The 25,933-nt window shown below is 45.2% G+C and overlaps 1 protein-coding gene across 1 annotated transcript; it reads left to right on the top strand.

The window, feature by feature from the left end:
• Window positions 1–16,913: 16,913 nt before the first annotated feature.
• LOC123108148 (myosin IC heavy chain) lies at window positions 16,914–18,949 on the top strand. Its single transcript, XM_044529987.1, has 4 exons — window positions 16,914–17,275; window positions 17,386–17,520; window positions 17,735–17,839; window positions 17,955–18,949. Exons 1-4 carry the CDS (start codon window positions 17,005–17,007, stop codon window positions 18,575–18,577), a joined length of 1,134 nt encoding a protein of 377 aa, XP_044385922.1. The 5' UTR covers window positions 16,914–17,004; the 3' UTR covers window positions 18,578–18,949.
• The last annotated feature ends 6,984 nt before the right edge of the window (window positions 18,950–25,933 follow it).

The following is a 25,933-nucleotide window of genomic DNA, read 5'->3' as shown; positions in this document are numbered from 1 at the left end:
GGAGTCCTGAAAGTAAGAGAAAATTAAAAAATCAGCAGCCCCTGGTGCGGTTTAAGCCGTGTTTTGGGCGTGCCGTGATGGTGCCCCTCCCCCTGTACCCATGGTATTTCTAGAGCGTAGTTATGTATGCGAAGCACTGGCGTCGCCTTTTTGCGAGGGCTGGGGGTGGGGCCGCATTGCTACGCCTGCTCGGATCGTGCCAGGCAGTCTTGTTGTAGGTTACTCCGGGCGCGCTTGACGGTGTCCGGTCGTTTAATGGCCGGACTGGAGAACTGCCTGGAGAGGTTGCTTTGTACTTCTACTGCAAGGGCCGTCATGTGCTCCTCCGTTCGAAGGGAGCGTTCGGTATTTCCATTGACTGTAATTATTCCTCGAGGGCCTGGCATTTTGAGCTTAAGGTATGCGTAGTGCGGTACCGCATTGAACTTGGTGAATGTGGTTCGCCCGAGCAGTGCGTGATAGCCACTGCAGAACGGGACTATGTCGAAGATTAACTCCTGGCTTTGGAAATTATCCGGAGATCCGAAGACCGCTTCAAGTGTGACTGAGCATGTACAGTTGGCCTCTACACCTGGTATTATGCCTTTAAAGGTCGTTTTGGTGGGCTTAATCCTCGAGGGATCTATGTCCATTTTCCACACTGTATCCTGGTAAAGCAGGTTCAGGCTGCTGCCGCCGTCCATAAGGACTCTAGTGAGATGAAATCCGTCAATAATTGGGTCTAGAACCAATGCGGCGAATCCGCCATGACGGATGCTAGTGGGATGGTCCCTTCGATCAAAGGTGATCGGGTAGGAGGTCCATGGGTTGAACTTTGGGGCGACTGGCTCTACCGCGTATACGTCCCTTAATGCGCGCTTCCGCTCCCTTTTGGGGACGTGGGTTGCGTATATCATGTTCACCGTCCGCACTTGTGGGGGAAAACCCTTCTGTCCACTGTTGTTCGGCGGCCGGGGCTCCTCGTCGTCATCGCTATGTAGCCCCTTGTCTTCATTTTCGGCATTTAACTTGCCTGCCTGCTTGAACACCCAACAATCCCTGTTGGTGTGATTGGCCGGCTTTTCGGGGGTGCCATGTATCTAGCACAAGCGGTCGAGTATTCGGTCCAAACTGGACGGGCCCCTAGGATTCCTTTTGAATGGCTTTTTCCGCCGACTGGATTTAGAGCCTCTGAATCCGGCATTAACTGCCGTATCCTCAGCATTGTCGCCATTAATGCGGCGCTTCTGCTTGTTGTAACGCGACCTGCCACTACTGTCCCTGGTATCCGAATTACTAGGGTTCTTGGTCATATTGTTGCTACGAGAAAGCCAACTGTCTTCTCACGCGCAAAAGCGGGTCATGAGTGTCGTGAGTGCTGCCATAGACTTCGGCTTTTCCTGTCCAAGGTGCCGGGCAAGCCACTCGTCATGAATATTGTGCTTGAAGGCTGCTAGGGCCTCAGCGTCTGGATAGTTGACTATTTGATTTTTCTTTGTTAGGAACCGTGTCTAGAATTGCCTGGCCGATTCCTCTGGCTGCTGAATTACGTGACTTAGGTCATCGGCGTCTGGGGGTCGCACATAAGTGCCCTGGAAATTGTCGAGGAATGCGGCTTCCAGGTCCTCCCAACAACTGATTGATCCTGTTGGCAAGCTGTTAAGCCAATGCCGAGCTGGTCCTTTAAGCTTGAGTGGGAGGTATTTGATGGCGTGGAAATCATCGCCGCGGGCCATGTGGATATGAAGGAGATAATCCTCGATCCATACCACAGGATCTGTTGTGCCATCATATGATTCGATATTTACGGGTTTGAAACCCTCGGGGATTTGATGATCCATTATTTCGTCTGTGAAGCATAGTGGGTGTGCGACGCCTCTGTACTGGGCTATATCACGACGTAGCTCCAATGAGCTTTGTCTACTGTGTTCGGCCCTACCGAATTTGTGGCCGGCGTGACAGTTACTGTCTCGAGTCGTGGGGCGCCCACGCGATCCGTAGATCGATCTTGTTTGCCTTGCCTTGTCCTCCAACATATCTGCAGGTCCGGTGCATTTTCCCGTGCCTTGGTACGGGGTGCGGCTTGAGTGGAGGGCCGAGAGGCCTCTCTGTCGCGGCCACGAGGTGGCCGATCAGCCGTATCGAGTGCAAGTGATGTAGGTTTAAGTGCTTCCTCCTATAATCGGGGTAGCAACCTGCGCTTTGGGTAGCTCTTGGAGGGGCGTTCGAGTTTATGCTCTTCGGCCGCAAGGACTTCAGTCCATCTGTCGACTAGCAAATCTTGATCAGCTCTAAGCTGTTGCTGTTTTTTCTTGAGGCTTCTTGCCGTGGACATAAGCCTGCGTTGAAAACTCTCTTGCTCGACGGGATCCTCTGGCACGACGAATTCGTCGTCATCGAGGCTTGCCTCGTCTTCGGAGGGAGGCATATAATTATCGTCTTCGACCTCTCTGTCTGCCGCTCTCTCATGAGGGCTGGTTTCTCCATCCTCCTGTCCTAAATCTTGCTGGAGGGGTTTTTCTTCGGCACTTTCCGGAGTATTATTATCTCCTGTGCTGGAATCACCGTATTTGTTTTGGCGGGATTTTGAGCGGCGCCGCTGACGCCGACGCTTAGGTTGTTTCTTGGAGGGGTCATCCTCCGCTGTTCCATCGCCATCTCCTTCTTTTGGGGTGTCCACCATGTATATGTCATATGACGAGGTGGCTTTCCAGGGCCCAATAAGCGCTGGTTCTTCATCGTCTCCATCATCGGCGTCCATACCATCGATGTCTTCAGAGTCGAAGTCGAGCATGTCGGTTAAATCATCGACGGTGGCTACAAAGTGGGTGGTGGGTGGGCTTTGAATTTATTCATCGTCCGTATCCCAACCTTGCTGACTGTAGTCCGGCCAGGGATCTCTTGATAAAGAGAGAGACTTCAGTGTCTTCAGAATATCGCCGAAAGGCGAGTGCTAAAAGATGTCCGCGGCAGTAAACTCCATGATCGGCGCCCAATCGGATTCTATCGGCAGGGGCGCGGAGGGTTCAGAGTCTGGAGAGGAGTCCGGCTCCTTGGAGTCACGAGTCTCGTGGGGTGCGGGGCTGGTGTTCGGCTCGATCGCCGTTGGGATAGCAGCCCCCGAGGCGGCGTCCAACCACCCATCCTCGATCGGCGCAGTTGGCTCCGAATTAAGGGTCGAAGCCGATGTGGGTGCGGCCTCCAGGGCACTGTTCGACGGCAGAGCTAGATCATGCTCGTCGTGACAGTGCGGCGCGCTCGGCAGTGGCTCGAATCTGTCGAAGATCAAGTCCCCGCGGATGTCAGCCGTGTAGTTTAAGCTTCCAAATCTGACCTGACGGCCAGTGGCATAGATTTTGATCTGCTCCAGATGGCCAAGTGAATTGGCCTGCAGTGCGAAGCCGTCGAAGACGAAGATCTGTCCGGGGAGGAAGGTCTCACCCTGGACTGCATCGCCATTGATGATCGTAGGAGCCATCAAGCCTAACGGCGACGACACAGAGGAACTCTCAATGAAAGCACCAATGTCGGTGTCAAAACCTGCGGATCTCGGGTAGGGGGTCCCGAACTGTGCGTCTAGGCTGGATGGTAACAGGAGGCAAGGGACACGAAGTTTTACCCAGGTTCGGGCCCTCTCGATGGAGGTAATGTTGGGGAACGTAGTAATTTCAAAAAAAATTCCTACGCACACGCAAGATCATGGTGATGCATAGCAACGAGAGGGGAGAGTGTTGTCTACGTACCCACGTAGACCGAAGCGGAAGCGTTGACGCAACGTAGAGGAAGTAGTCGTACGTCCTCCCGGTCCAACCGATCCAAGCACCGTTACTCCGGCACCTCCGAGTTCTTGACACACGTACAGCTCGATGACGCACCCCGATCTCCGATCCAGCAGAGGCGCGGGGAGGAGTTCCGTCAGCACGACGGCGTGGTGACGATCTTGATGTTCTCCTGTCGCAGGGCTTCGCCTAAGCACCGCTACAATATGACCGAGGTGTAATATCGTGGAGGGGGGCACCGCACACGGCTAAGGAACGATCTCAATGATGAACTTGTGTGTCCTAGGGTGCCCCCTGCCCCCGTATATAAAGGAGTGGAGGAGGGGAGGGCCGGCCCTCTACTATGGCGCGCCCTGGGGAGTCCTCCTCCCACCGGGAGTAGGATTCCCCCTTTCCTAGTCCAACTAGGAGACCTTCCATGTATTAGGAGTAGGAGACTAGGAAGGGGAAGAGAGAAGGGAAGGAAGGAGGGGGTGCGGCCCCTCCCCTTAGCCCAATTCGGACTAGGGCAAGGGGGGGCGCGCAGCCTGCCCTAGGCAGCCCCTCTCTCTTTCCCGCAGGGCCCAATAAGGCCCAATACTTCTCCCCGGCGAATTCCCGTAACTCTCCGGTACTCCGAAAAATACCCGAATCACTCGGAACCTTTCCGAACTCCGAATATAGTCGTCCAATATATCGATCTTTATGTCTCGACCATTTTGAGACTCCTCGTCATGTCCCCGATCTCATCCGGGACTCCGAACTCCTTCGGTACATCAAAATTCATAAACTCATAATATAACTGTCATCGAAACCTTAAGCGTGCGGACCCTACGGTTCGAGAACAATGTAGACATGACCGAGACACGTCTTCGGTCAATAACCAATAGCGGGACCTGGATGCCCATATTGGTTCCTACATATTCTACGAAGATCTTTATCGGTCAGACCGCATAACAACATACGTTGTTCCCTTTGTCATCGGTATTTTACTTGCCCGAGATTCGATCGTCGGTATCCAATACCTAGTTCAATCTCGTTACCGGCAAGTCTTTTTACTCGTTCCGTAATACATCATCCCGCAACTAACTCATTAGTTGCAATGCTTGCAAGGCTTAAATGATGTGCATTACCGAGAGGGCCCAGAGATACCTCTCTGACATTCGGAGTGACAAATCCTAATCTCGAAATACGCCAACCCAACAAGTACCTTTGGAGACACCTGTAGAGCACCTTTATAATCACCCAGTTACGTTGTGACGTTTGGTAGCACACAAAGTGTTCCTCCGGTAAACGGGAGTTGCATAATCTCATAGTCATAGGAACATGTATAAGTCATGAAGGAAGCAATAGCAACATACTAAACGATCGAGTGCTAAGCTAACGGAATGGGTCATGTCAATCAGATCATTCAACTAATGATGTGATCTTGTTAATCAAATAACAACTCCTTGTCTATGGTTAGGAAACATAACCATCTTTGATTAACAAGCTAGTCAAGTAGAGGCATACTAGTGACACTCTGTTTGTCTATATATTCACACATGTATTATGTTTCCGGTTAATACAATTCTAGCATGAATAATAAACATTTATCATGATATAAGGAAATAAATAATAACTTTATTATTGCCTCTAGGGCATATTTCCTTCAGTCTCCCACTTGCACTAGAGTCAATAATCTAGATCACATCACCATGTGATTAACATCGATAGTTCACATCATCATGTGATTAACACCCATAGTTCACATCGTCATGTGACCAACACCCAAAGGGTTTACTAGATTCAGTAATCTAGTTCACATCGCTATGTGATTAACACCCAAAGAGTACTAAGGTGTGATCATGTTTTGCTTGTGAGAGAATCTTAGTCAACGGGTCTTTCACATTCAGATCCGTTATGTATTTTGCAATTTTCTATGTCTACAATGCTCTGCACGGAGCTACTCTAGCTAATTGCTCCCACTTTCAATATGTATCTAGATCGAGACTTAGAGTCATCCAGATCGGTGTCAAAACTTGCATCGACGTAACCCTTTACGACGAACCTTTTGTCACTTCCATAATCGAGAAACATATCCTTATTCCACTAAGGATAATTTTGACCGCTGTCCAGTGATCTACTCCTAGATCACTATTGTACTCCCTTGCCAAACTCAGTGTAGGGTATACAATAGATCTGGTACACAGCATGGCATACTTTATAGAACCTATGGCCAAGGCATAGGGAATGACTTTCATTCTCTTTCTATCTTCTGCCGTGGTCGGGTTTTGAGTCTTACTCAATTTCACACCTTGTAACACAGGCAAGAACTCTTTCTTTGACTGTTCCATTTTGAACTACTTCAAAATCTTGTCAAGGTATGTACTCATTGAAAAAACTTATCAAGCGTCTTGATCTATCTCTATAGATCTTGATGCTCAATATGTAAGCAGCTTCACCGAGGTCTTTCTTTGAAAAACTCCTTTCAAACACTCCTTTATGCTTTGCAGAATAATTCTACATTATTTCCGATCTACAATATGTCATTCACATATACTTATCAGAAATGATGTAGTGCTCCCACTCACTTTCTAGTAAATACAGGCTTCACTGCAAGTCTGTATAAACTATATGCTTTGATCAACTTATCAAAGCGTATATTCCAACTCCGAGATGCTTGCACCAGTCCATAGATGGATGCTGGAGCTTGCGATTTTGTTAGCACCTTTAGGATCGACAAAACCTCTTGGTTGCATCACATACAACTCTTCTTTAATAACTCCATTAAGGAATGCAGTTTTTTTTATCCATTTTCCAGATTTCATAAAATGTGGCAATTGCTAACATGATTCGGACAGACTTTTAATCATCGATACGAGTGAGAAAATCTCATTGTATTCAACATCTTGAACTTTGTCAAAAACCTTTTTCGACAAGTCTAGCTTTGTAGATAGTAACACTACTATCAGCGTCCGTCTTCCTCTTGAAGATCCATTTATTTTCTATGGCTTGCCGATCATCGGGCAACTCCACCAAAGTCCACACTTTGTTCTCATACATGGATCTCATCTCAGATTTCATGGCCTCAAGCCATTTCGCGGAATCTGGGCTCATCATCGCTTCCTCATAGTTCGTAGGTTCATCATGGTCTAGTTACATGACTTCCAGAACAGGATTACCGTACCACTCTGGTGCGGATCTCACTCTGGTTTACCTACGAGATTCGGTAGTAACTTGATCTGAAGTTACATGATCATCATCATTAGCTTCCTCACTAATTGGTGTAGTAGTCACAGGAACAGATTTCTGTGATGAACTACTTTCCAATAAGGGAGAAGGTACAATTACCTCATCAAGTTCTACTTTCCTCCCACTCACTTCTTTCGAGAGAAACTCCTTCTCTAGAAAGGATCCATTTATTAGCAACGAATGTTTTGCCTTCGGATCTGTGATAGAAGGTGTACCCAACAATTTCCTTTGGGTATTCTATGAAGACGCACTTCTCCGATTTGGGTTTGAGCTTATCAGGATGAAACTTTTTCACATAAGCATCGCAGCCCCAAACTTTAAGAAACGACAACTTTGGTTTCTTGCTAAACCACAGTTCATATAGTGTCGTCTCAACGGATTTAGATGGTGCCCTATTTAACGTGAATGCAGCTGTCTCTAATGCATGATCCCAAAACGATATTGGTAAATCGGTAAGAAACATCATAGATTGTACTATATCCAATAAAGTACGGTTATGACGTTCGGACACACCATTATGATGTGGTGTTCTAGGTGGCATGAATTTGTGAAACTATTCCACATTGTTTTAATTGAAGACCAAACTCGTAACTCAAATATTTTTCTCCGCGATCAGATCGTAGAAACTTTATTTTTCTTGTTACGATGATTTCCACTTCACTCTGAAATTCTTTGAACCTTTCAACTATTTCAGACTTATGTTTCATCAAGTAGATATACCCATATCTGCTCAAATCATCTGTGAAGGTCAGAAAATAACGATACCCGCCGCAAGCCTTAACACTCATCGGATCGCATACATCAGTATGTATTATTTCCAATGAGTCAGTTGCTCGCTCCACTGTTCCGGAGAACGGAGTCTTAGTCATCTTGCCCATGAGGCATGGTTCGCAAGCATCAAGTGATTCATAATCAAGTGATTCCAAAATCCCATCAGCATGGGGTTTCTTCATGCGCTTTACACTGATATGACCCAAACGGCAGTGCCACAAATAAGTTGCACTATCATTATTAACTTTGCATCTTTTGGCCTCAATATTATGAATATGTGTATCACTACGATCGAGATCCAACAAACTATTTTCATTGGGTGTATGACCATTGAAGGTTTTATTCATGTAAATAGAACAACAATTATTCTCTGATTTTAAATGAATAACCGTATTGCAATAAACATGATCAAATCATATTCATGCTCAACGCAAACGCTAAATAACATTTATTTAGGTTTAACACTTATCCCGAAAGTATAGGGAGTGTGCGATGATGATCATATCAATCTTGGAACTACTTCCAACACTCATCGTCACTTTCCCTTCAACTAGTCTCTGTTTATTCTGTAACTCCTGTTTCGAGTTACTAATCTTAGCAACCGAACAAGTATCAAATACTCAGGGGCTACTATAAACACTAGTAAGGCACACATCAATAACCTGTATATCAAATATACCCTTGTTCACTTTGCCATCCTTCTTATCCACCAAATATTCAGGGCATTTCCGTTTCCAGTGACCATTCCCTTTGCAGTGTAAGCACTCAGTTTCAGGCTTTGGTTCAGCTTTGGGCTTCTTCATGGGAGTGACAACTTGCTTGTCTTTCCACTTGAAGTTCCCTTTCTTTCCCTTTGCCCTTTTCTTGAAACTAGTGATCTTGTCAACCATCAACACTTGATGCTCTTTCTTGATTTCTACCTTCGTCGATTTCAACATCACGAAGAGCTCGGGAATCATTTTCATCATCCCTTGCATACTATAGTTCATCACGAAGTTCTACTAACTTGGTGATGGTGACTAGAGAATTCTGTCAATCACTATCTTATCTGGAAGATTAACTCCCACTTGATTCAAGCGATTGTAGTACCCAGACAATCTGAGCACATGCTCACTAGTTGAGCGATTCTCCTCCATCTTTTAGCTATAGAACTTGTTGGAGACTTCATATCTCTCAACTCGGGTATTTGCTTGAAATATTAACTTCAACTCCTGGAACATCTCATATGGTCCATGATGTTCAAAACATCTTTGAAGTCCCGATTCTAAGCCATAAAGCATGGTGCACAAAACTATCAAGTAGTCATCATATTGAGCTAGCCAAACGTTCATAACGTCTGCATCTGCTCCTGCAATAGGTCTGTCACCTAGCGGTGCATTAAGGACATAATTCTTCTGTGCAGCAATGAGGATAAACCTCAGATCACGGATCCAATCCGCATCATTGCTACTAACATTTTTCAACACAATTTTCTCTAGGAACATATCAAAATAAACATATGAAAGCAACAACGCAAGCTATTGATCTTACAACATAATTTGCAAAATACTACCAGGACTAAGTTCATGATAAATTTAAGTTCAATTAATCATATTACTTAAGAACTCCCACTTAGACAGACATCTCTCTAGTCATCTAAGTGATCACGTGATCCAAATCAACTAAACCATAACCGATCATCACGTGAGATGGAGTAGTTTTCAATGGTGAACATCTTATGTTGATCATATCTACTATATGATTCACGCTCGACCTTTCGGTCTCCGTGTTCCGAGGCCATATCTGCATATGCTTGGCTCGTCAAGTTTAACCTGAGTATTCCGCGTGTGCAAAACTGGCTTGCACCCGTTGTAGATGGACGTAGAGCTTATCACACCCGATCATCACGTGGTGTCTGGGCACGACGAACTTTGGCAACGGTGCATACTCAGGGAGAACACTTCTTGATAATTAGTGAGAGATCATCTTAAAATGCTACCGTCAATCAAAGCAAGAATAAGATGTATAATAGATAAACATCATATGCAATCAAAATATGTGACATGATATGGCCATGATCATCTTGCGCCTTTGATCTCCATCTCCAAAGTATTGTCATGATCTCTATCGTCACCGGCACGACACCATGATCTTCATCATCTTGATCTATATCAATGTGTCATCACATGGTTGTCTCACCAACTATTGCTCTTGCAACTATTGCTATCGTATAGCGATAAAGTAAAGCAATTATTTGGCACTTGCATCTTATGCAACAAAGAGACATCCATAGGGCTTCTGCCAGTTGCCGATAACTTCAACAAAACATGATCATCTCATACAACAACTTATATCTTATCACGTCTTGACCATATCACATCACAACATGCCCTGCAAAAACAAGTTAGACGTCCTCTACTTTGTTGTTGCAAGTTTTACGTGGCTGCTACGGGCTTAAGCAAGAACCAATCTCACCTACGCATCAAAACCACAACGATAGTTTGTCAAGTTGATGCTGTTTTAACCTTCGCAAGGACCGGGCGTAGCCACACTCGGTTCAACTAAAGTTGGAGAAACTGACACCCGCTAGTCACCTGTGTGCAAAGCACGGCGGTAAAACCAGTCTCGCGTAAGCGTACGCGTAATGTCGGTCCGGGCCGCTTCATCCAACAATACCGCCGAACCAAAGTATGACATGCTGGTAAGCAGTATGACTTATATCGCCCACAACTCACTTGTGTTCTACTCGTGCATATAACATCAAACCATAAAAACCTAGGCTCGGATGCCACTGTTGGGGAACGTAGTAATTTCAAAAAAATTCCTACGCACACGCAAGATCATGGTGATGCATAGCAACGAGAGGGGAGAGTGTTGTCTACGTACCCTCGTAGACCGAAGCGGAAGCGTTGACGCAACGTAGAGGAAGTAGTCGTACGTCCTCCCGGTCCAACCGATCCAAGCACCGTTACTCCGGCACCTCCGAGTTCTTGACACACGTACAGCTCGATGACGCACCCCGATCTCCGATCCAGCAGAGGCGCGGGGAGGAGTTCCGTCAGCACGACGGCGTGGTGACGATCTTGATGTTCTCCTGTCGCAGGGCTTCGCCTAAGCACTGCTACAATATGACCGAGGTGTAATATCGTGGAGGGGGGCACCGCACACGGCTAAGGAACGATCTCAATGATCAACTTGTGTGTCCTATGGGGTGCCCCCTGCCCCCGTATATAAAGGAGTGGAGGAGGGGAGGGCCGGCCCTCTACTATGGCGCGCCCTAGGGGAGTCCTACTCCCACCGGGAGTAGGATTCCCCCTTTCCTAGTCCAACTAGGAGACCTTCCATGTATTAGGAGTAGGAGACTAGGAAGGGGAAGAGAGAAGGGAAGGAAGGAGGGGGTGCGGCCCCTCCCCTAGTCCAATTCGGACTAGGGCCATGGGGGGGCGCGCGGCCTGCCCTAGGCAGCCCCTCTCTCTTTCCCGCAGGGCCCAATAAGGCCCAATACTTCTCCCCGGCGAATTCCCGTAACTCTCCGGTACTCCGAAAAATACCCGAATCACTCGGAACCTTTCCGAACTCCGAATATAGTCGTCCAATATATCGATCTTTACGTCTCGACCATTTCGAGACTCCTCGTCATGTCCCCGATCTCATCCGGGACTCCGAACTCCTTCGGTACATCAAAACTCATAAACTCATAATATAACTGTCATCGAAACCTTAAGCGTGCGGACCCTACGGTTCGAGAACAATGTAGACATGACCGAGACACGTCTCCGGTCAATAACCAATAGCGGGACCTGGATGCCCATATTGGTTCCTACATATTCTACGAAGATCTTTATCGGTCAGACCGCATAACAACATACGTTGTTCCCTTTGTCATCGGTATGTTACTTGCCCGAGATTCGATCGTCGGTATCCAATACCTAGTTCAATCTCGTTACCGGCAAGTCTCTTTACTCGTTCCGTAATACATCATCTCGCAACTAACTCATTAGTTGCAATGCTTGCAAGGCTTAAGTGATGTGCATTACCGAGAGGGCCCAGAGATACCTCTCCGACATTCGGAGTGACAAATCCTAATCTCGAAATACGCCAACCCAACAAGTACCTTTGGAGACACCTGTAGAGCACCTTTATAATCACCCAGTTACGTTGTGACGTTTGGTAGCACACAAAGTGTTCCTCCGGTAAACGGGAGTTGCATAATCTCATAGTCATAGGAACATGTATAAGTCATGAAGGAAAGCAATAGCAACATACTAAACGATCGGGTGCTAAGCTAACGGAATGGGTCATGTCAATCAGATCATTCAACTAATGATGTGATCCTGTTAATCAAATAACAACTCCTTGTCCATGGTTAGGAAACATAACCATCTTTGATTAACAAGCTAGTCAAGTAGAGGCATACTAGTGACACTCTGTTTGTCTATATATTCACACATGTATTATGTTTCCGGTTAATACAATTCTAGCATGAATAATAAACATTTATCATGATATAAGGAAATAAATAATAACTTTATTATTGCCTCTAGGGCATATTTCCTTCAGGTAAAACCCTACGTCCTGCTTGACTAATATTGATGATATGGGTAGTACAAGAGTAGATCTACCACGAGATCAGAGAGGCTAAACCCTAGAAGCTAGCCTATGGTATGATTGTTGTTGTGTATGTTGTCCTACGGACTAAAACCCTCCAGTTTATATAGACACCAGAGAGGGTTAGGGTTACATAAAGTCGGTTACAATGGTAGGAGATCTACATATCCGTATCGCCAAGCTTGCCTTCCACGCCAAGGAAAGTCCCTTCCGGACACGGGACGAAGTCTTCAATCTAGCATCTTCATAGTCCAGGAGTCCAGCTGAAGGTATAGTCCGGCCATCCGGACACCCCCTAATCTAGGACTCCCTCGCCGCCTTCCTTCTGAGTCCGCCCTCTACTCACAGGCTTTTTTTGTTCCCTCTACCTAGATCAACGAGTGTTTTAGTAGATGAGGGCTTCAGCAGTATCAAGCGACGCTTCTCTTTGTGTCGTTGATGTGCTTCTCTGCTCGATTGTAGCTTTGTCCTCTTTTCTCCTTAGTACCCCCCAACAAACAATGATTGTGGAAATAAGCAAACAAACCTAAGGAAAGCAAAAGAAAATCCAAACAAAACACATATCATGTGACGAATAAAAATATAGCTCCAAGTGAATTTAGCGATAGATCAAAGACGAAAGAGGGAATGCCTTCCTAGGCATCCTATATTGATTCCCGTGCAAGTCAACCATTTGAATGTTTGACCAAGATTATAAAATAAAATAACAACTTTGGCGATACCTAATATACACTAGTAGAAAACAGGGCTTTGGTTCGGCCAGAAAAGAGCATTAATCCTGGTTGCATTATGAACCGGGACTAATGTGAGGATTAGTCCCGGTTCGAGCGGCTAGGGCATCGTACAGACATTAGTCCCGGTTGGTGCCACGAACCAGGACTAAAGGGTGCGATGCCCATTAGTACCGGTCTGTGGCATGAACCGGTACTAAAGGTTAGACCTTTAGTCCTGGTTCGAGCCACCAACCGGGACAAATGGGGTTGAGGCATTAGTACAGGTTCGTGGCACCAACCGGTACTAAAGGTAGACCTTTAGTACCGGTTGGTGCCACGAACCGGTACTAATGGTGCAATTTTCAAATTCTACCCCCCCCCCCTATCACCTTTTCAGTTTTGTAAAAAGCAAAAGAAAATGATAAAAACTTCAAAAGTTAAAATCCTTCGAGATATAGTTATGTTACTACATCTACTAGTTAAGAAAATTTAAAAACTTAAATTTGGACATGTTTTGCAAAAAGTGTAGAGAAAATGTAAAACGGCTATAACTTTTGCATACGATGTCAGAAAAATATGTATAATATATCAAAATGTTCAGCACGAAAATCTGCATCCGATTTTGACCGCCTACGGCCTGTTTGCAAATTTTTAGAACCCTCAAATTCTAAATGGGAAAAAAGTTATGCTCAAATTTCAGTTTTTTTTTTGAATTTTCGTTAAATCTGGTCAAACTACTTATTCAAGAAGTATTAGTGTTACTAAATAATTATTCAAGAATATTAGTGTTACTAAATAATTGTTTCAGTTTTTTTGAATTTTGGTCAAATCTGATCAAACTGTGGTCAAATAATGGTTAAACTACTTATTCAAGAAATATTAGTGTTACTAAATAATTATTGTTTTTAAGAACGATAGTTTCAAACTCAAACGGTGAAATGTGTGACTTCATGCTCAAGCTGAACTCCTGAGAGTTAATAGGATTGACATATTACTATTGTCAGGAAAACAACAAGTGCAGACTTGGAAACGAGGGAGAATAGAACCCGGAAGTTAAGCGTGCTCAGACTGGGGTAGTGAGAGGATGGGTGACCGTCCGGAAAGTTAGATGATTTGAAATGATGAGGGGTGATTAGAAATTAGAGGTTAAATTGAGCAGTGATGAGGGGTGATTAGAGATTAGAGATTAAAATAATTCAGAATTTTGAAAATTCAGAAAAATTTAAAAAAAATCATAAAAATCATAAAATTTCCTTTAGTACCGGTTGTTATTACCAACCGGGACTAAAGGTGGACCTCCATGCAGCGGCCATATGGAGGGCCTTTAGTCCCGGTTCATAGGGGGCCTTTAGTAACGACCCTTTAGTCCCGGTTCCAGAACCGGGACTAAAGGCCCTTATGAACCGGGACAAATGGCCTTTTTCTACTAGTGAGATAAAAAATGAAACTAATTTTCATGATGGATCACATGATATAAATTTCATTGCGAATATTTATTTTTCTAAAAACTCAGTCAAACATGCACTCATTTGACTTTTGGAAAAACAAATACACCTTATATAAAAAAGAGAGGAAGTACATTGTATGTTGTTCACTAGTCCAGGGTTCTGACCCTGGCTCCTCATAATGTGTGGTTCTTAATAAAAAAAGTAAGGTGAAATACTATTTCAAGTTGATTCTTGTGATATACTGATGTGGCCAAATGTGGCAGTACGCCTTCGGTATCTTTTGTTACTCCGCATATAAGTTTTCTCTTCCGTCAAACTTAGTAAAGTTTGACCAACTTTATAGAAAAAAATATCAGCACTCATAATATGAAATCAATATTATCAGATGCTTCATGAATTTGATTTTCATATTTTATTACTTTAGTATTTTATAGATGCTGCTATTTTCCATACAAATATGGTAGAAGTTTACGAAGTTTGACTTCAGACAAATCTTATATGTGGAGTAAAAAGGACCAAAGGGAGTACATACACCACATCGATAGCACTCCACACTTGGAGCAGTGTTACTACTTACTAGAGCGAGAGAATTCTTTATTTGGCCCTTTCTTAAAATTTGCTTTCGTATTTGGCCCAAAATAAAAAAAGTTCCCTATTTGACACCTAAAGTAAATTTTGTTCCTTATTTGACACTTTTGTCCATTTTAGACACCAAATGGTTTAAGTGTGAAGTGAAAAGATCATTTTGCCCCTAGTCCATTGTGTAACTATCCTGGACGCAGTAAAAAAGCAACCAGTTCGGCCATATTTTTGGGATGTTTAATGGATAATGCGCATATATATGTATGCTCTAATATTTTGTTCATTAAGTAAGTCTGCGTGTAAAACCATACAAATACACTGGCAGAAAAGTACAGTACCATATACCATATTTTGGTTAGTCTCGCCGGCCGATTAGCCCACGGTGCTGAGGAGGTCTCAGCTTTGCGTCCACACACATGGCGCCGTGACGTGCGGGTTGAGAGGAGCCTCGGCGTGGAGCCTGGCAGCATGTGTGCGTGCGTCTCCTCCGAGCCGACCTTGGCGGTCTGCGTGCGTATCTTCCCTCACGGTTGCACGGGATAGGAGGCTTTATCTTTTTTTCTGGCTTTATCGACCGCTGATAGCTAACGAGGGCCTTGGCTCGTTGAGTCACCGTTGGGTGCGTAAACACGGACTTATGGAATATACATGAGTGCATGCATGCAGGCCAATTACAAACTTGGATAGTTTTGCATGCACGTATTTGTCTCTTTTAGCAATTATTTCTCTTGGATCAAAGTGTAAAACTTCAATCTTTTCGCAGCACTCTATTCTACTCCCTCTGTTCCCAAATATTTGTCTTTCTAGGCATTTAAAATAGACGCAACATACGGATGCATGTAGACATATTTTAGAGTATAGATTCACTCATTTTGCTCCGTATGTGGTTACTTGTTGAAATCTCTAGAAAGACAAATATTCGGGAACGGAGGGAGTACATGATGAACTCTACAAATAAAGTCCAATATTGAATATATTCTCTCAGTCATAAATTTTCTAGCAACACGTGGGACCTACACATCATAAAGTAGTACTTTGCTAGATCAAACTTATATTTTTCTCACATATATACACTCGTATTTATTTGTTTGCCGGTCCACCACAGCTTACATAAATAATTGGGTTTAGTGCGTACAAAATTCATCAAACACTAATCAAAATATGGTACTGTACAAATTATACGGATGTTTTGTACAGCTTTTACATGTACAAACCAGATTACATAAGGAAGAAAATATTGAAGCATACATATACATGTGCATCATCCATTGAACATCCTAAAAACATGGGGGTACTGATTGCTTTTTTACTACATCCAAAATGGTTACAAAATGCACTAGGGCTAAAATGGTCTTTTGACCTCATACTTAACACCGGTAGTGTCTAAAATGGACAAAAGTGTCATATAAGGAATAAAATTTACTTTAGGTGTCAAATAGGGAAGAAATTTTTATTTTGGGTCAAATAGGGAAGCAAACTTTAAGAAAGGGCCAAATAAGGAATTCTCCCTACTAGAGCAGGACTTCACGATGCCGAATAGATAAAAAATGCATTGTCATTTTATTTTCATTTTTAACACTGGAACTTTGTAAAAACTGGAGTAGTTTCTCCAAAAAACAAAGAGGATAAAACTGGGCCGGCTAATGATTTGGGCCATTGGTTGGGCTATTGGAAGTGCAGGAGGCCCAATTTTTAGGCTTTTCCTGTCTTCCAAATCAACCGAGACCTCTGAATCGCCTTGCTTCTTGAAATCGGTTGCAGCGGGAGACGAGAGACGCTCTGTCATCGTCTATATAGCCTCCCTCCCTCGCCTTGCCATCCTCCCCTATCCCATCCTTTCTTGTAGCCTCCTTCCCTCCACGCCCGAGTTCTTGCGACCTCTGAATCTCCTTCGTCTAAGCGTTCTTGCGACGACACTTCGACCGAGACGAGATGGGGGACAGGCGGAAGGCCACCGACGACGACATCCCCGGGACAGGACAGTCGCATCAGCGTGCACGGACGGAGACTACAACCGTCGACGACACATCACAGGCGCCTGCAGGACAGACGGCTACTGCAGCCGGCAGACTGCAGCCGCTTCCAGGCCGCGCCGGCGACCCTTTACTGTTCCGTAGAGGCGGCCGCGGCGGCGGGTCGGGGCACGGGGGATTCTCTCAGTCGGCACCGATGACGATGATCGAGCAGCCGCTGCGCAATCAAGGTGCATTCCCTCCCAAGAAAAGCGCAAAATTCTTTCTCTATGGTCCGTGTGGTTTCTTGGTTCGTCATTGACGTCGGAGTTCGATTTCTTGGTTTCTTTCGATCGTACAGGCAGTTCGTGTGCGGCGCCTACAGCCGGAGCCGGCGATACTGTAGTACGGGTGTCGTCGGCGACTGTCACCGCTGTAGGCCCCTCCGACGCCTGGCACGGGGCACTCGCTCCGCCGCTGGGGCTGGACAATCCAGGTGGGTTCCCTCTCAAGTTCTTTGTCTCTGGTCCGTGCGGTTTCTTGGTTAGTTAACGTCGGAGTTCGATTTCTTGGTCTCTTTCGAGGTTGATGCCCGCTTCCTGGATTAATTGTAACATCTGTCAGATGCCTTGGTTTCTTGGTTCGTTGACGTCTGAATCTGATATTGATTTCTTGGTTTCTATTCCCTCCACTGTGTAATTCTTTTGTAGCCTACAGCGGGGAGCCTTCCACGCGCCACGCGCCGGCGGCCTGTGCGACCCGACCTCCGTCTCTTCCAGCTCTCGGTCACGGGCGCGGGGGCAATCATGTTACAGGTGTGTTCCTTCCCAACCCAAGAAAATCGCAAATTCTTTCTCTCTGGTCCGTGCGGTTCTTGGTTCTTCACTCACGCCGGAGTTGGATTTCTTGTTTTTCTTTGGTTTCTTATAGTAACTAGCCTGAGAGACGCCAGCCGGCGCAGATTACTGGCAAGGCGGCAGCCCGGCAACGCGATTGCGCCTCAGGCTCAGGGCATTCCCATTCCCAGCAACGCCGGTGCGCCTCAGGGTCAGGGCATTCCCATTCCCAGCAACGCCGGTGCGCCTCAGGGTCAGGGCATTGCCGGTGCGCCTCAGGGTCAGGGCATTGCCATCGGTCAGCTCGACCCCCACCGCGGCCAGTCTTCTTCCGTGCCGCCGGAGCAGAGTTCTTCTTCAGGTGCAAGCATTGCAGGCAGGTGCTTTCAGTGCAACACGCAGATACAGAGGGCTTTGGTGGTCGACGACTCCGGCAGCGGGGAGCCTTACTTCTGCAAGATTTGCTGGGAGCCTTCGAGCCCAGTTCACAGCAACGCCGGTGCGCCTCAGGGCCAGGAGGCAGTCCCATATATGGAGCTGGAGGCAGTCCTGGACATCGAGCAGGAGTTTCTAGATGGGCTGGACCAGGCGATTCAGCGTCCAGACATAAACTTGTGCCTTCTCTGCGACAAGCCGTTGGAGACGCAGACGGTTTTGGTGGTCGAGGGCGAGGACCCCAAGTGGATCTGCGACGCTTGCGAAGCCGATGTGCAGTAGGCTCCGGGTCCGGTCCTTGAGCCGCAGGGCCAGGGCGGGGCAGTCCCGGTGAATGAGCAGGATGCGCTGAACCAGCATCTGGCTAGACGGGCGAAGCTGGAGGAGGACTTGAAGAGGGTGGCCATTGTTACAAAGGACAAGGACTTTTCCATCTCGAGGAGATGCGAGACTTGCGGCAAAAGGGCGTGCACGGTGCGCCACCGCCGCGGCCCGCCACCGCCGCCAGGGGGGCTCTGCTAGCTTTTCTCAACTCCGGGAGCAGACAGCTTAACTGCTGAGCCATTTCTTCTTCGCTCTCGTTTTGACTTTTGACACGATGTGGCCAAATGTGGCAATGCTTGCATACATACTTGAGTAGATCCATGAAACTATGTACAGTACTTGTTTCCTTGTCAGTGATATGACATTAGTAGATTTGCTGTCGATGTCATTCAGTGTGCAGTTTGATCTGTTAATCTTTGGTTTTTTTCTGACACTTCAGTTTTGCCTCTAGTGTTTGAATGCTTCACTTTCAGTTTAACCAAATCAGTGAGCTTCCTTGCTTGAGGTCGTTTCCTTTTGTATCTTGCACAGCAACTGAGTAATAATCAGATAAAGCGAATGAGTGCTCAAATTTTTAGTTTCAGTTGTCAGGACATACCTGAAGAAATCGACATCTTCTCTGAAGATTTCGACAGCAACTGAGTATAAAGACGTGAACCGGATCGCTGCCAGGGAGACGGACGGCTGGGATGCGCTCCAGTTATGGAAGATGAACGGCTCTCGAAGACCAAGGGCTCTACTGTTCAGTGTCCGACAATAGCTACACTTGACTGTAAGTAGCTTTTGGTGGCTCCAAAGTGTTTGACTGATTCACTTTAGTTTAACCAAATGAGTACTCAGAGTTTAGTTGCTACTGTTCCTGTTTAAGCTTACGAGTGATGATACATATAACAGAGTTGGGTAGTGACTTTAGTACATCTACCCTCCTTGGATACCAATACATAATATTTGTCCTGGCGCTTTAGTGTTATCTTAGATACCAGTACACTAGTTATCTGAACTTCCTGTCTCTGAACGTACCTGAAGAAATCGACACCTTCTCTGAAGAATTCGACACCTGCCAGGGAAACGGACGGCTAGGATGCGCTCCAGTTATGAAAGATCAACGCCTCTCGAAGATGGAGGGCTCTCCTGTTCATTCTCCGACAACAGCTACAGTTAACTCAAGTTTAACTGCTGTAATTTCAATTCCTCCTATAAGTTGCTTCCGTCGTTCTCAGATATTCTTCTCCATTATCTGTAGCTAGTTCTAGAAATACACCAACTTGGTAGATTAGATCCATGGCCATGAATTGTGTCCATCTTCCCTCCTCCGATACCAATTCGTGATTCTTGCTAACGATTACTGTAGTTCGTGGGCTAGAGATATAACAACACCTGATATCTAGGTTTTTCTGAAACAAGTGCTTTTACGTGCAGTCCTGTGATATTTTTATCCAGAATACCTTAAGTTTAGTAGAGTCTTTTCCATGGTTTTAAATAGCCCGCTATAGCGTTTACAAAAGGTCTTGCGCTAAGAGACTTTGGTCCAAACAAATGAACAAACATTTTAAATAGCGCGCTATAGTGTTTAGAAGAGGTCCGCCGCTAAGAGGCTTAGCGCGCTATTTAAAACTTCTTTTCTAATTACATGTACTGATTTTTTTTTTTGAGAGAGCTCAATATCATGTACTACTGACATGCATTTTAGATTGGCCACTTGCCTGCGCGAGGAGTCCCGCCGCGACTAGCCAGAGAATAAGGGCCCGTCGCCACCGCAGGCCCACAGGCTTTGCCCGGCGATGCACTATGGGGGCTTAGATTGCTTCATGCGTCCCCCAAGAGTGATGCAGAGGCCTTTGAAAAATAGATAGTCGCAAGGTTTAATTTGTCCTAGTAGAAAATATATTGCAATCACTGATGAGAGTTTCGCGGATGCAATCTTGAGTTACATTGCGCTCACACACAGAGGCTAAGCCGAATGATGTTTCGGTTTTACCTAACGAGTGCTCAAATTTTCTTGTGACTGCGCCAGTACACTAGTTCTCTGAACTTTTTTTTTTGACAAAAGTTCTCTGAATGTACCTGAAGAAATTGACAACTTCTCTTAAGAATTCCAAGCTACCAGAAAGACGGACGGCTAGGATGCGCTCCACTTATGAAAGATCAGCGCCTCTGGAAGACCAATGGCTCCTATGTTCAATGTCTGACAACTGCTACAGTTAACTGAAGGTTTATTTGAAAACACATAGTTAACTGAAGTTTAACTGCTGTAAGCTTCAGTTAGCTCTGTTACACTGCGTGTAATTTCAGTTCCTCCTGTAAGTAGCTTCTGCCATTCGTGGATCAGATCGATCACCATGAACTGTATTCAGTGACTTTAATCTGGTTTCAGCGTCACGTTTGAAGATAGATGTTGCAACTTTGAATGCAACTCAATTTTGCAACTTTGAATGCAACTTTGGATCACTCATATGGTTCCTGTAATCAGGCCATTGAAATGGATGGATGCTAATCTGTCACAAGTTATGACGCCTTGATTCTCAAGTTTGGTTCTTCAGTAGACGCGCTCTACAGACAGTATAAATTATAAAATGCCCAACATGCTAATTCAAATACACTTTGAGACAAAAGAACGTCAAAGACAAAGGACAGCCAAAACATTACACTTGGATATTCATTCGTTAAACTTTGGCTTAAACCAGTTGAGTACTCAGTGCTTCGTCGCTACTGTTTCATCTTAAGCTAATTACATGTGACCATGATTGTAAATTCTAATAATATGCTATGGCCAATACATACTACTGAACTTCCATCCAGACCACAAATTTCTCCAACCTCCTTGTAAAGAACACAAGAGTAGCCACTCCATGCATGCCACAACGTTGTTTCCAGACATCTCTCCGGTTCGGTTTCAGTTACACCCAAATGAGGCTTGTGACCAACTCATATCTTCATTTCCTTCACTATTCTAGAGAAAATGTTTTTGCTTTTTTTTCAAGCCATGCGCTTTTTATCCCTTGGAGAACAGATGTGAAAGTGCGTTATATCGACCAGAGGGGGGTGAATAGGCGATTTTTATGAAATTCTTCACTGAGGAATTTGCCGGTGAGAAAATTCCTTAGCGAAGAACTACTAGCAGCAGAATAAGTACTCAACAGTAAACATAACAGAATACAAGCATAGTCATCATGATGAAATGAAGACAGACACAGAGTACAGGAAGCGTAAACACAGGATGACACAGGATGAAGACAAATAGACTGAAGAAATTGAACTGAGGAAATTGAAAAAGTCTTCAGTCAAAGTCTTCAAACACAGATATGAACAAGTACACAACTCAATTATGAGGAAATGGAAGAGTTGAGGAAATGGAACCAGTGTGCTTGGTGAAGACAATGATTTGGTAGACCAGTTCCAACTGCTGTCTCAGTTGTACGTCTGGTTGGAGCGGCTGAGTATTTAAACTCGAGGACACACAGTCCCGGACACCCAGTCCTGAACACGCAGCTCAGGACACCCAGTCCTCACCGTATTCTCCTTGAACTAAGGTCACACAGACCTCGTCCAATCACTCGTGGTAAGTCTTCAGGTGACTTCCAAACCTTCACAAACTTGGTCACTCGGCGATCCACAATTCCTCTTGGATGCTCTAGACCATGACGCCTAACCGTCTGGAAGAAGCACAGTCTTCAAGGTAACAAGCGTCGGATCCACGCAGGATCAATCTCTTCAGTGATGCTCAATCACTTGGGGTTTGTAGGTGTTTGGGTTTTGGGTTTTTCCTCACTTGATGATTTTCGCTCAAATTGCTCGGAGGATGGGTTGCTCTCAAATGACAAGTGTCAGTTTCTCTCGGAGCAGCCAACCAACTAGTGGTTGTAGGGGGCGGCTATTTATAGCCTAGGGAGCAGCCCGACATGATAAGACATAAATGCCCTTCAATGATATGACCGTTAGGTGGATAGATATTTTGGGACAGCTGGCGCATAGCACAACAACGGTCGGAATTTTGAGTAGCAAAATCCTCAGGGCTATCATGTTCCTCACTGTGTAGGCAATCCGCACTGGCGAATTCCTAACTCCTCAGTCAGGACAAATTCCTCAAAGACCAGAAGAACTTCGTCTCTGTCACTGAAGAAATTGACTGAACTGTATGAGATTTCCAATGGCTTCACTCGAAGGGATTGGTAGGTGTAGGATTTTGAGTTGAGCATCACATGGAAATTTTTCCTTAGTATTTCCTCGACCCCCTTTAACAGTACGGTGTTTCCTATGACTCAAGAAAGAGAAAATGAAACTACGAAAACAAAAGTCTTCACGCTTCATGTTCCTCGAATGAATACCAAGTCTTCACGGTCACACCAATTTCTTCACTTTCAAAGTCTTCAGAAAGTCTTCAGAGATCCAAAGTCTTCAGTCGAAGAACTTCATTTTTAGGGGTCGACTTTCTCTGTAAATATCAAACTCCTCATAGACTTATAGACCTGTGTACACTCACAAACGCATTAGTCCCTTAACCTATAAGTCTTCAATACACCAAAATCACTAAGGGGCACTAGATGCACTTACAATCTCCCCCTTTTTGGTGATTGATGACAATATAGGTTAAGTTTTCAACGGGGATAAACATATGAAGTGTAACTACTGATATTGAGGAATTTGATTGCAAGATATAGAAGAACTCCCCCTGAAGATGTGCATAGTGAGGAATTTGCTTTTGAAGCAATGCACACTTGAAGAGTTGAATCATGGATATCTCCCCCTATATCTTGTAATTCATACACGCATTTGACATATAACAGTGAAGAATTTGAAATGCATGATGAAATATGGTGACTGATGTAATTCAGCATGCGTGCAATAATATTTAACGAGGAATAAGCATGCAGAAAAACTTCTCAAAAGTATCAGAGCACCATCGGGTTTAAGATTACAACTCGATCCAATAAACTCTCAGAAGAACGAGAGTTGTAACTTAACAAAAAATGCCCATATAGAAAGACCCGCTTGAAGACTAACTCAAAATTCTCCCCCCTTTGTCATCAAATGACCAAAAGGATCGAATATGAGGACTAACGCCCCCGAAGAATATCAAGTTGATGAAGGAGCGCCAGCGTTGTTGGGGTCGTTTGTTGTAGTAGGGCCTGCCGCAGTGTCGTCCAAGTCTTCATGTTCATTAGTGTCGCGCGATGAAGAATATGAGCTGGCCACCAGAGAAGGAACCTTGACCTTCTTGAATTTTTTCGGTGGAGGTGCAGACCAGTCAAAATCTTCTTTGAGACCCATTTTCTTCAGATCGTCTTCACCATACAGATGTGACAAGATTGCCCAGGTGCGACCGAAGACTTGATGGAGGTAGTAATGGTTTTTCTTCACTGCATTGTGTGTGACAGTCATGTTGTGAAGAAGTGAACCAAATTGATGCTTAACCCATTTGTGATTTCGATCCACCTTCTGGTGAAGACTAAGCAGAAGTTGACGGTCAGTCATCACGCACGGAGCAGTGGCTTGAGGAGTGGACTTGGGTGCATTGGCAGCGTCATGTGTGGCAGAGTCATCATTGGTGGAATAAGATGCAGCTTTGTGAAACTAACCATCCAATGGAGGAATGCCTTCATCTATTATAGCTGGCGCCTTGCCCTTTCCATCAATTGAGGAATATGTCTGCTTGAGGACTTCAATTGGGGGCAAGTAGCTGAGGTGATTCTGGAAATCAGCTTTGTAGTTGAGTGAAGACCTTGTCCTGAGGAATCTCATAATCCAAGGTGCATAAGGCTTCAGCTCAAATGGAGATAGTGCAACATTTGCCATAGTCCTCATGAAGAAATCGTGATAATTGACAGGAATGCCATGAACGATGTTGAATACCAGATTCTTCATGATGCCAACAATTTCCTCATCAGATGGGTCATGGCCTTTGATAGGACTGATTGTCCTCGTAAGAATACGATAGACAGTTTTGGGCACATACAACAATTCCTTCACGAGGAATTTGGTTCTTGGTGCTTGACCTGGCTTCAAAGGTTTCATCAGCACCTTCATGTAATGATGTGTGAGCTCAGGTTCACTGTAGATGCAACGAGCTTCTTCAAGGGGAGGACTGAGTGGTAGAGCACGAAGCAATTCAGAGGCTGGTGCAATGTAGTGAGTGTTTTCAGACATCCAGTCCAGCACCCATGAATTCACATCTTCAGCATCTCCGGTGATGTGCAGCGTTGCATAGAATTGAAGAATCAGTTCTTCATTCCAATCGCAGATGTTAGAGCAAAAGTTTAGCAGTCCAGCGTCGTGAAGAACACTGAGGACTGGTGCGAAGCACGGCAGAGATTCCATATCCACGTGAGGAATATGCTTATGGTAGAAGATTTTCTCCTTGTTAAACAGCACTGAGGAATAGAAATTGGCTTGACTAGTAGTCCAGAAACGCCTCTTCCTAATGCGAGCAGAGTTATATGGGTTGTAATCTTTGAAGAATACGTGCTCACTAAAGAAATCATCAGCCTTGAACTTTTGCTTGCGTGAGAATGTATCCTTTGGCTTCGGCAGAGGAGTGTCAGTGAGTTGCATCACGACCTCAGGAATCTCAATCGCAGGTTCTTCAGGCTGAGGAATTTCTGGTTCCTCCTCAGTGGCAGTCTGCGTCATTGGTTGTTCAGCAGCAGTAGTTTCTTCAGCGCTAGTGGCTGGAATTTCCTCATGGACAGATGCAGTGGGATGAGTTTCTTCAGAGCCCATTTGAACAGTTGGTGCAGGCGACTGAGGTATTTGCTGCAGCGGTGTGAACATTGGAGAGTTTGGATGTTGACTGTCCTAGAATTCATCACTGATTACGGGTGTGGAGCAGCCGACGTCCACATCTTCATCTTCCATTTCTTCAACGCCGGCCTCTTCAGCTGTGAACTGAGGCATGGGCGAGGAGATGACAGGTGTTGAAGGGATCGCATCCACTTCAATTTCTTCATCCAACGGTTCAGATGAAGCAGCAGAAGGAGTTTCTTCATCAGATCCGCTGGGGATCACATATTCTTCATCAAAAGGAACAAGGTCCTTTGATGGCCTGGTTGAGATGGGAACAACATCAATCGGATTTGCAAATGAACTTGTCATAGGCTTCATTTTCTTCGGAGCTGAAGAATCTGAAGCAGCTGATGCTTTCCTTTTCTTCACTGCAGCACGCTCTGCAACCTTGGTCTTCTTCACATCTGATGCAGATGGAAGGATTGGAGTTGAAGTTGGTGCAGGAGCAGCTGAGGAATCTGGTTGATTTTCTTCAGGCACAACTGATGCAGTTCCCCTGATTTCTTCATTTTCTTCAGGTGCACCACTAGTGGG

The sequence above is a fragment of the Triticum aestivum genome, chromosome 5A, assembly GCF_018294505.1.
Source record: "Triticum aestivum cultivar Chinese Spring chromosome 5A, IWGSC CS RefSeq v2.1, whole genome shotgun sequence".
In the NCBI taxonomy this organism is placed as follows: Eukaryota; Viridiplantae; Streptophyta; class Magnoliopsida; order Poales; family Poaceae; genus Triticum; species Triticum aestivum.
Note: the sequence above shows the minus strand (reverse complement) of the source record. Positions and strands in the feature narration are given on the sequence as shown.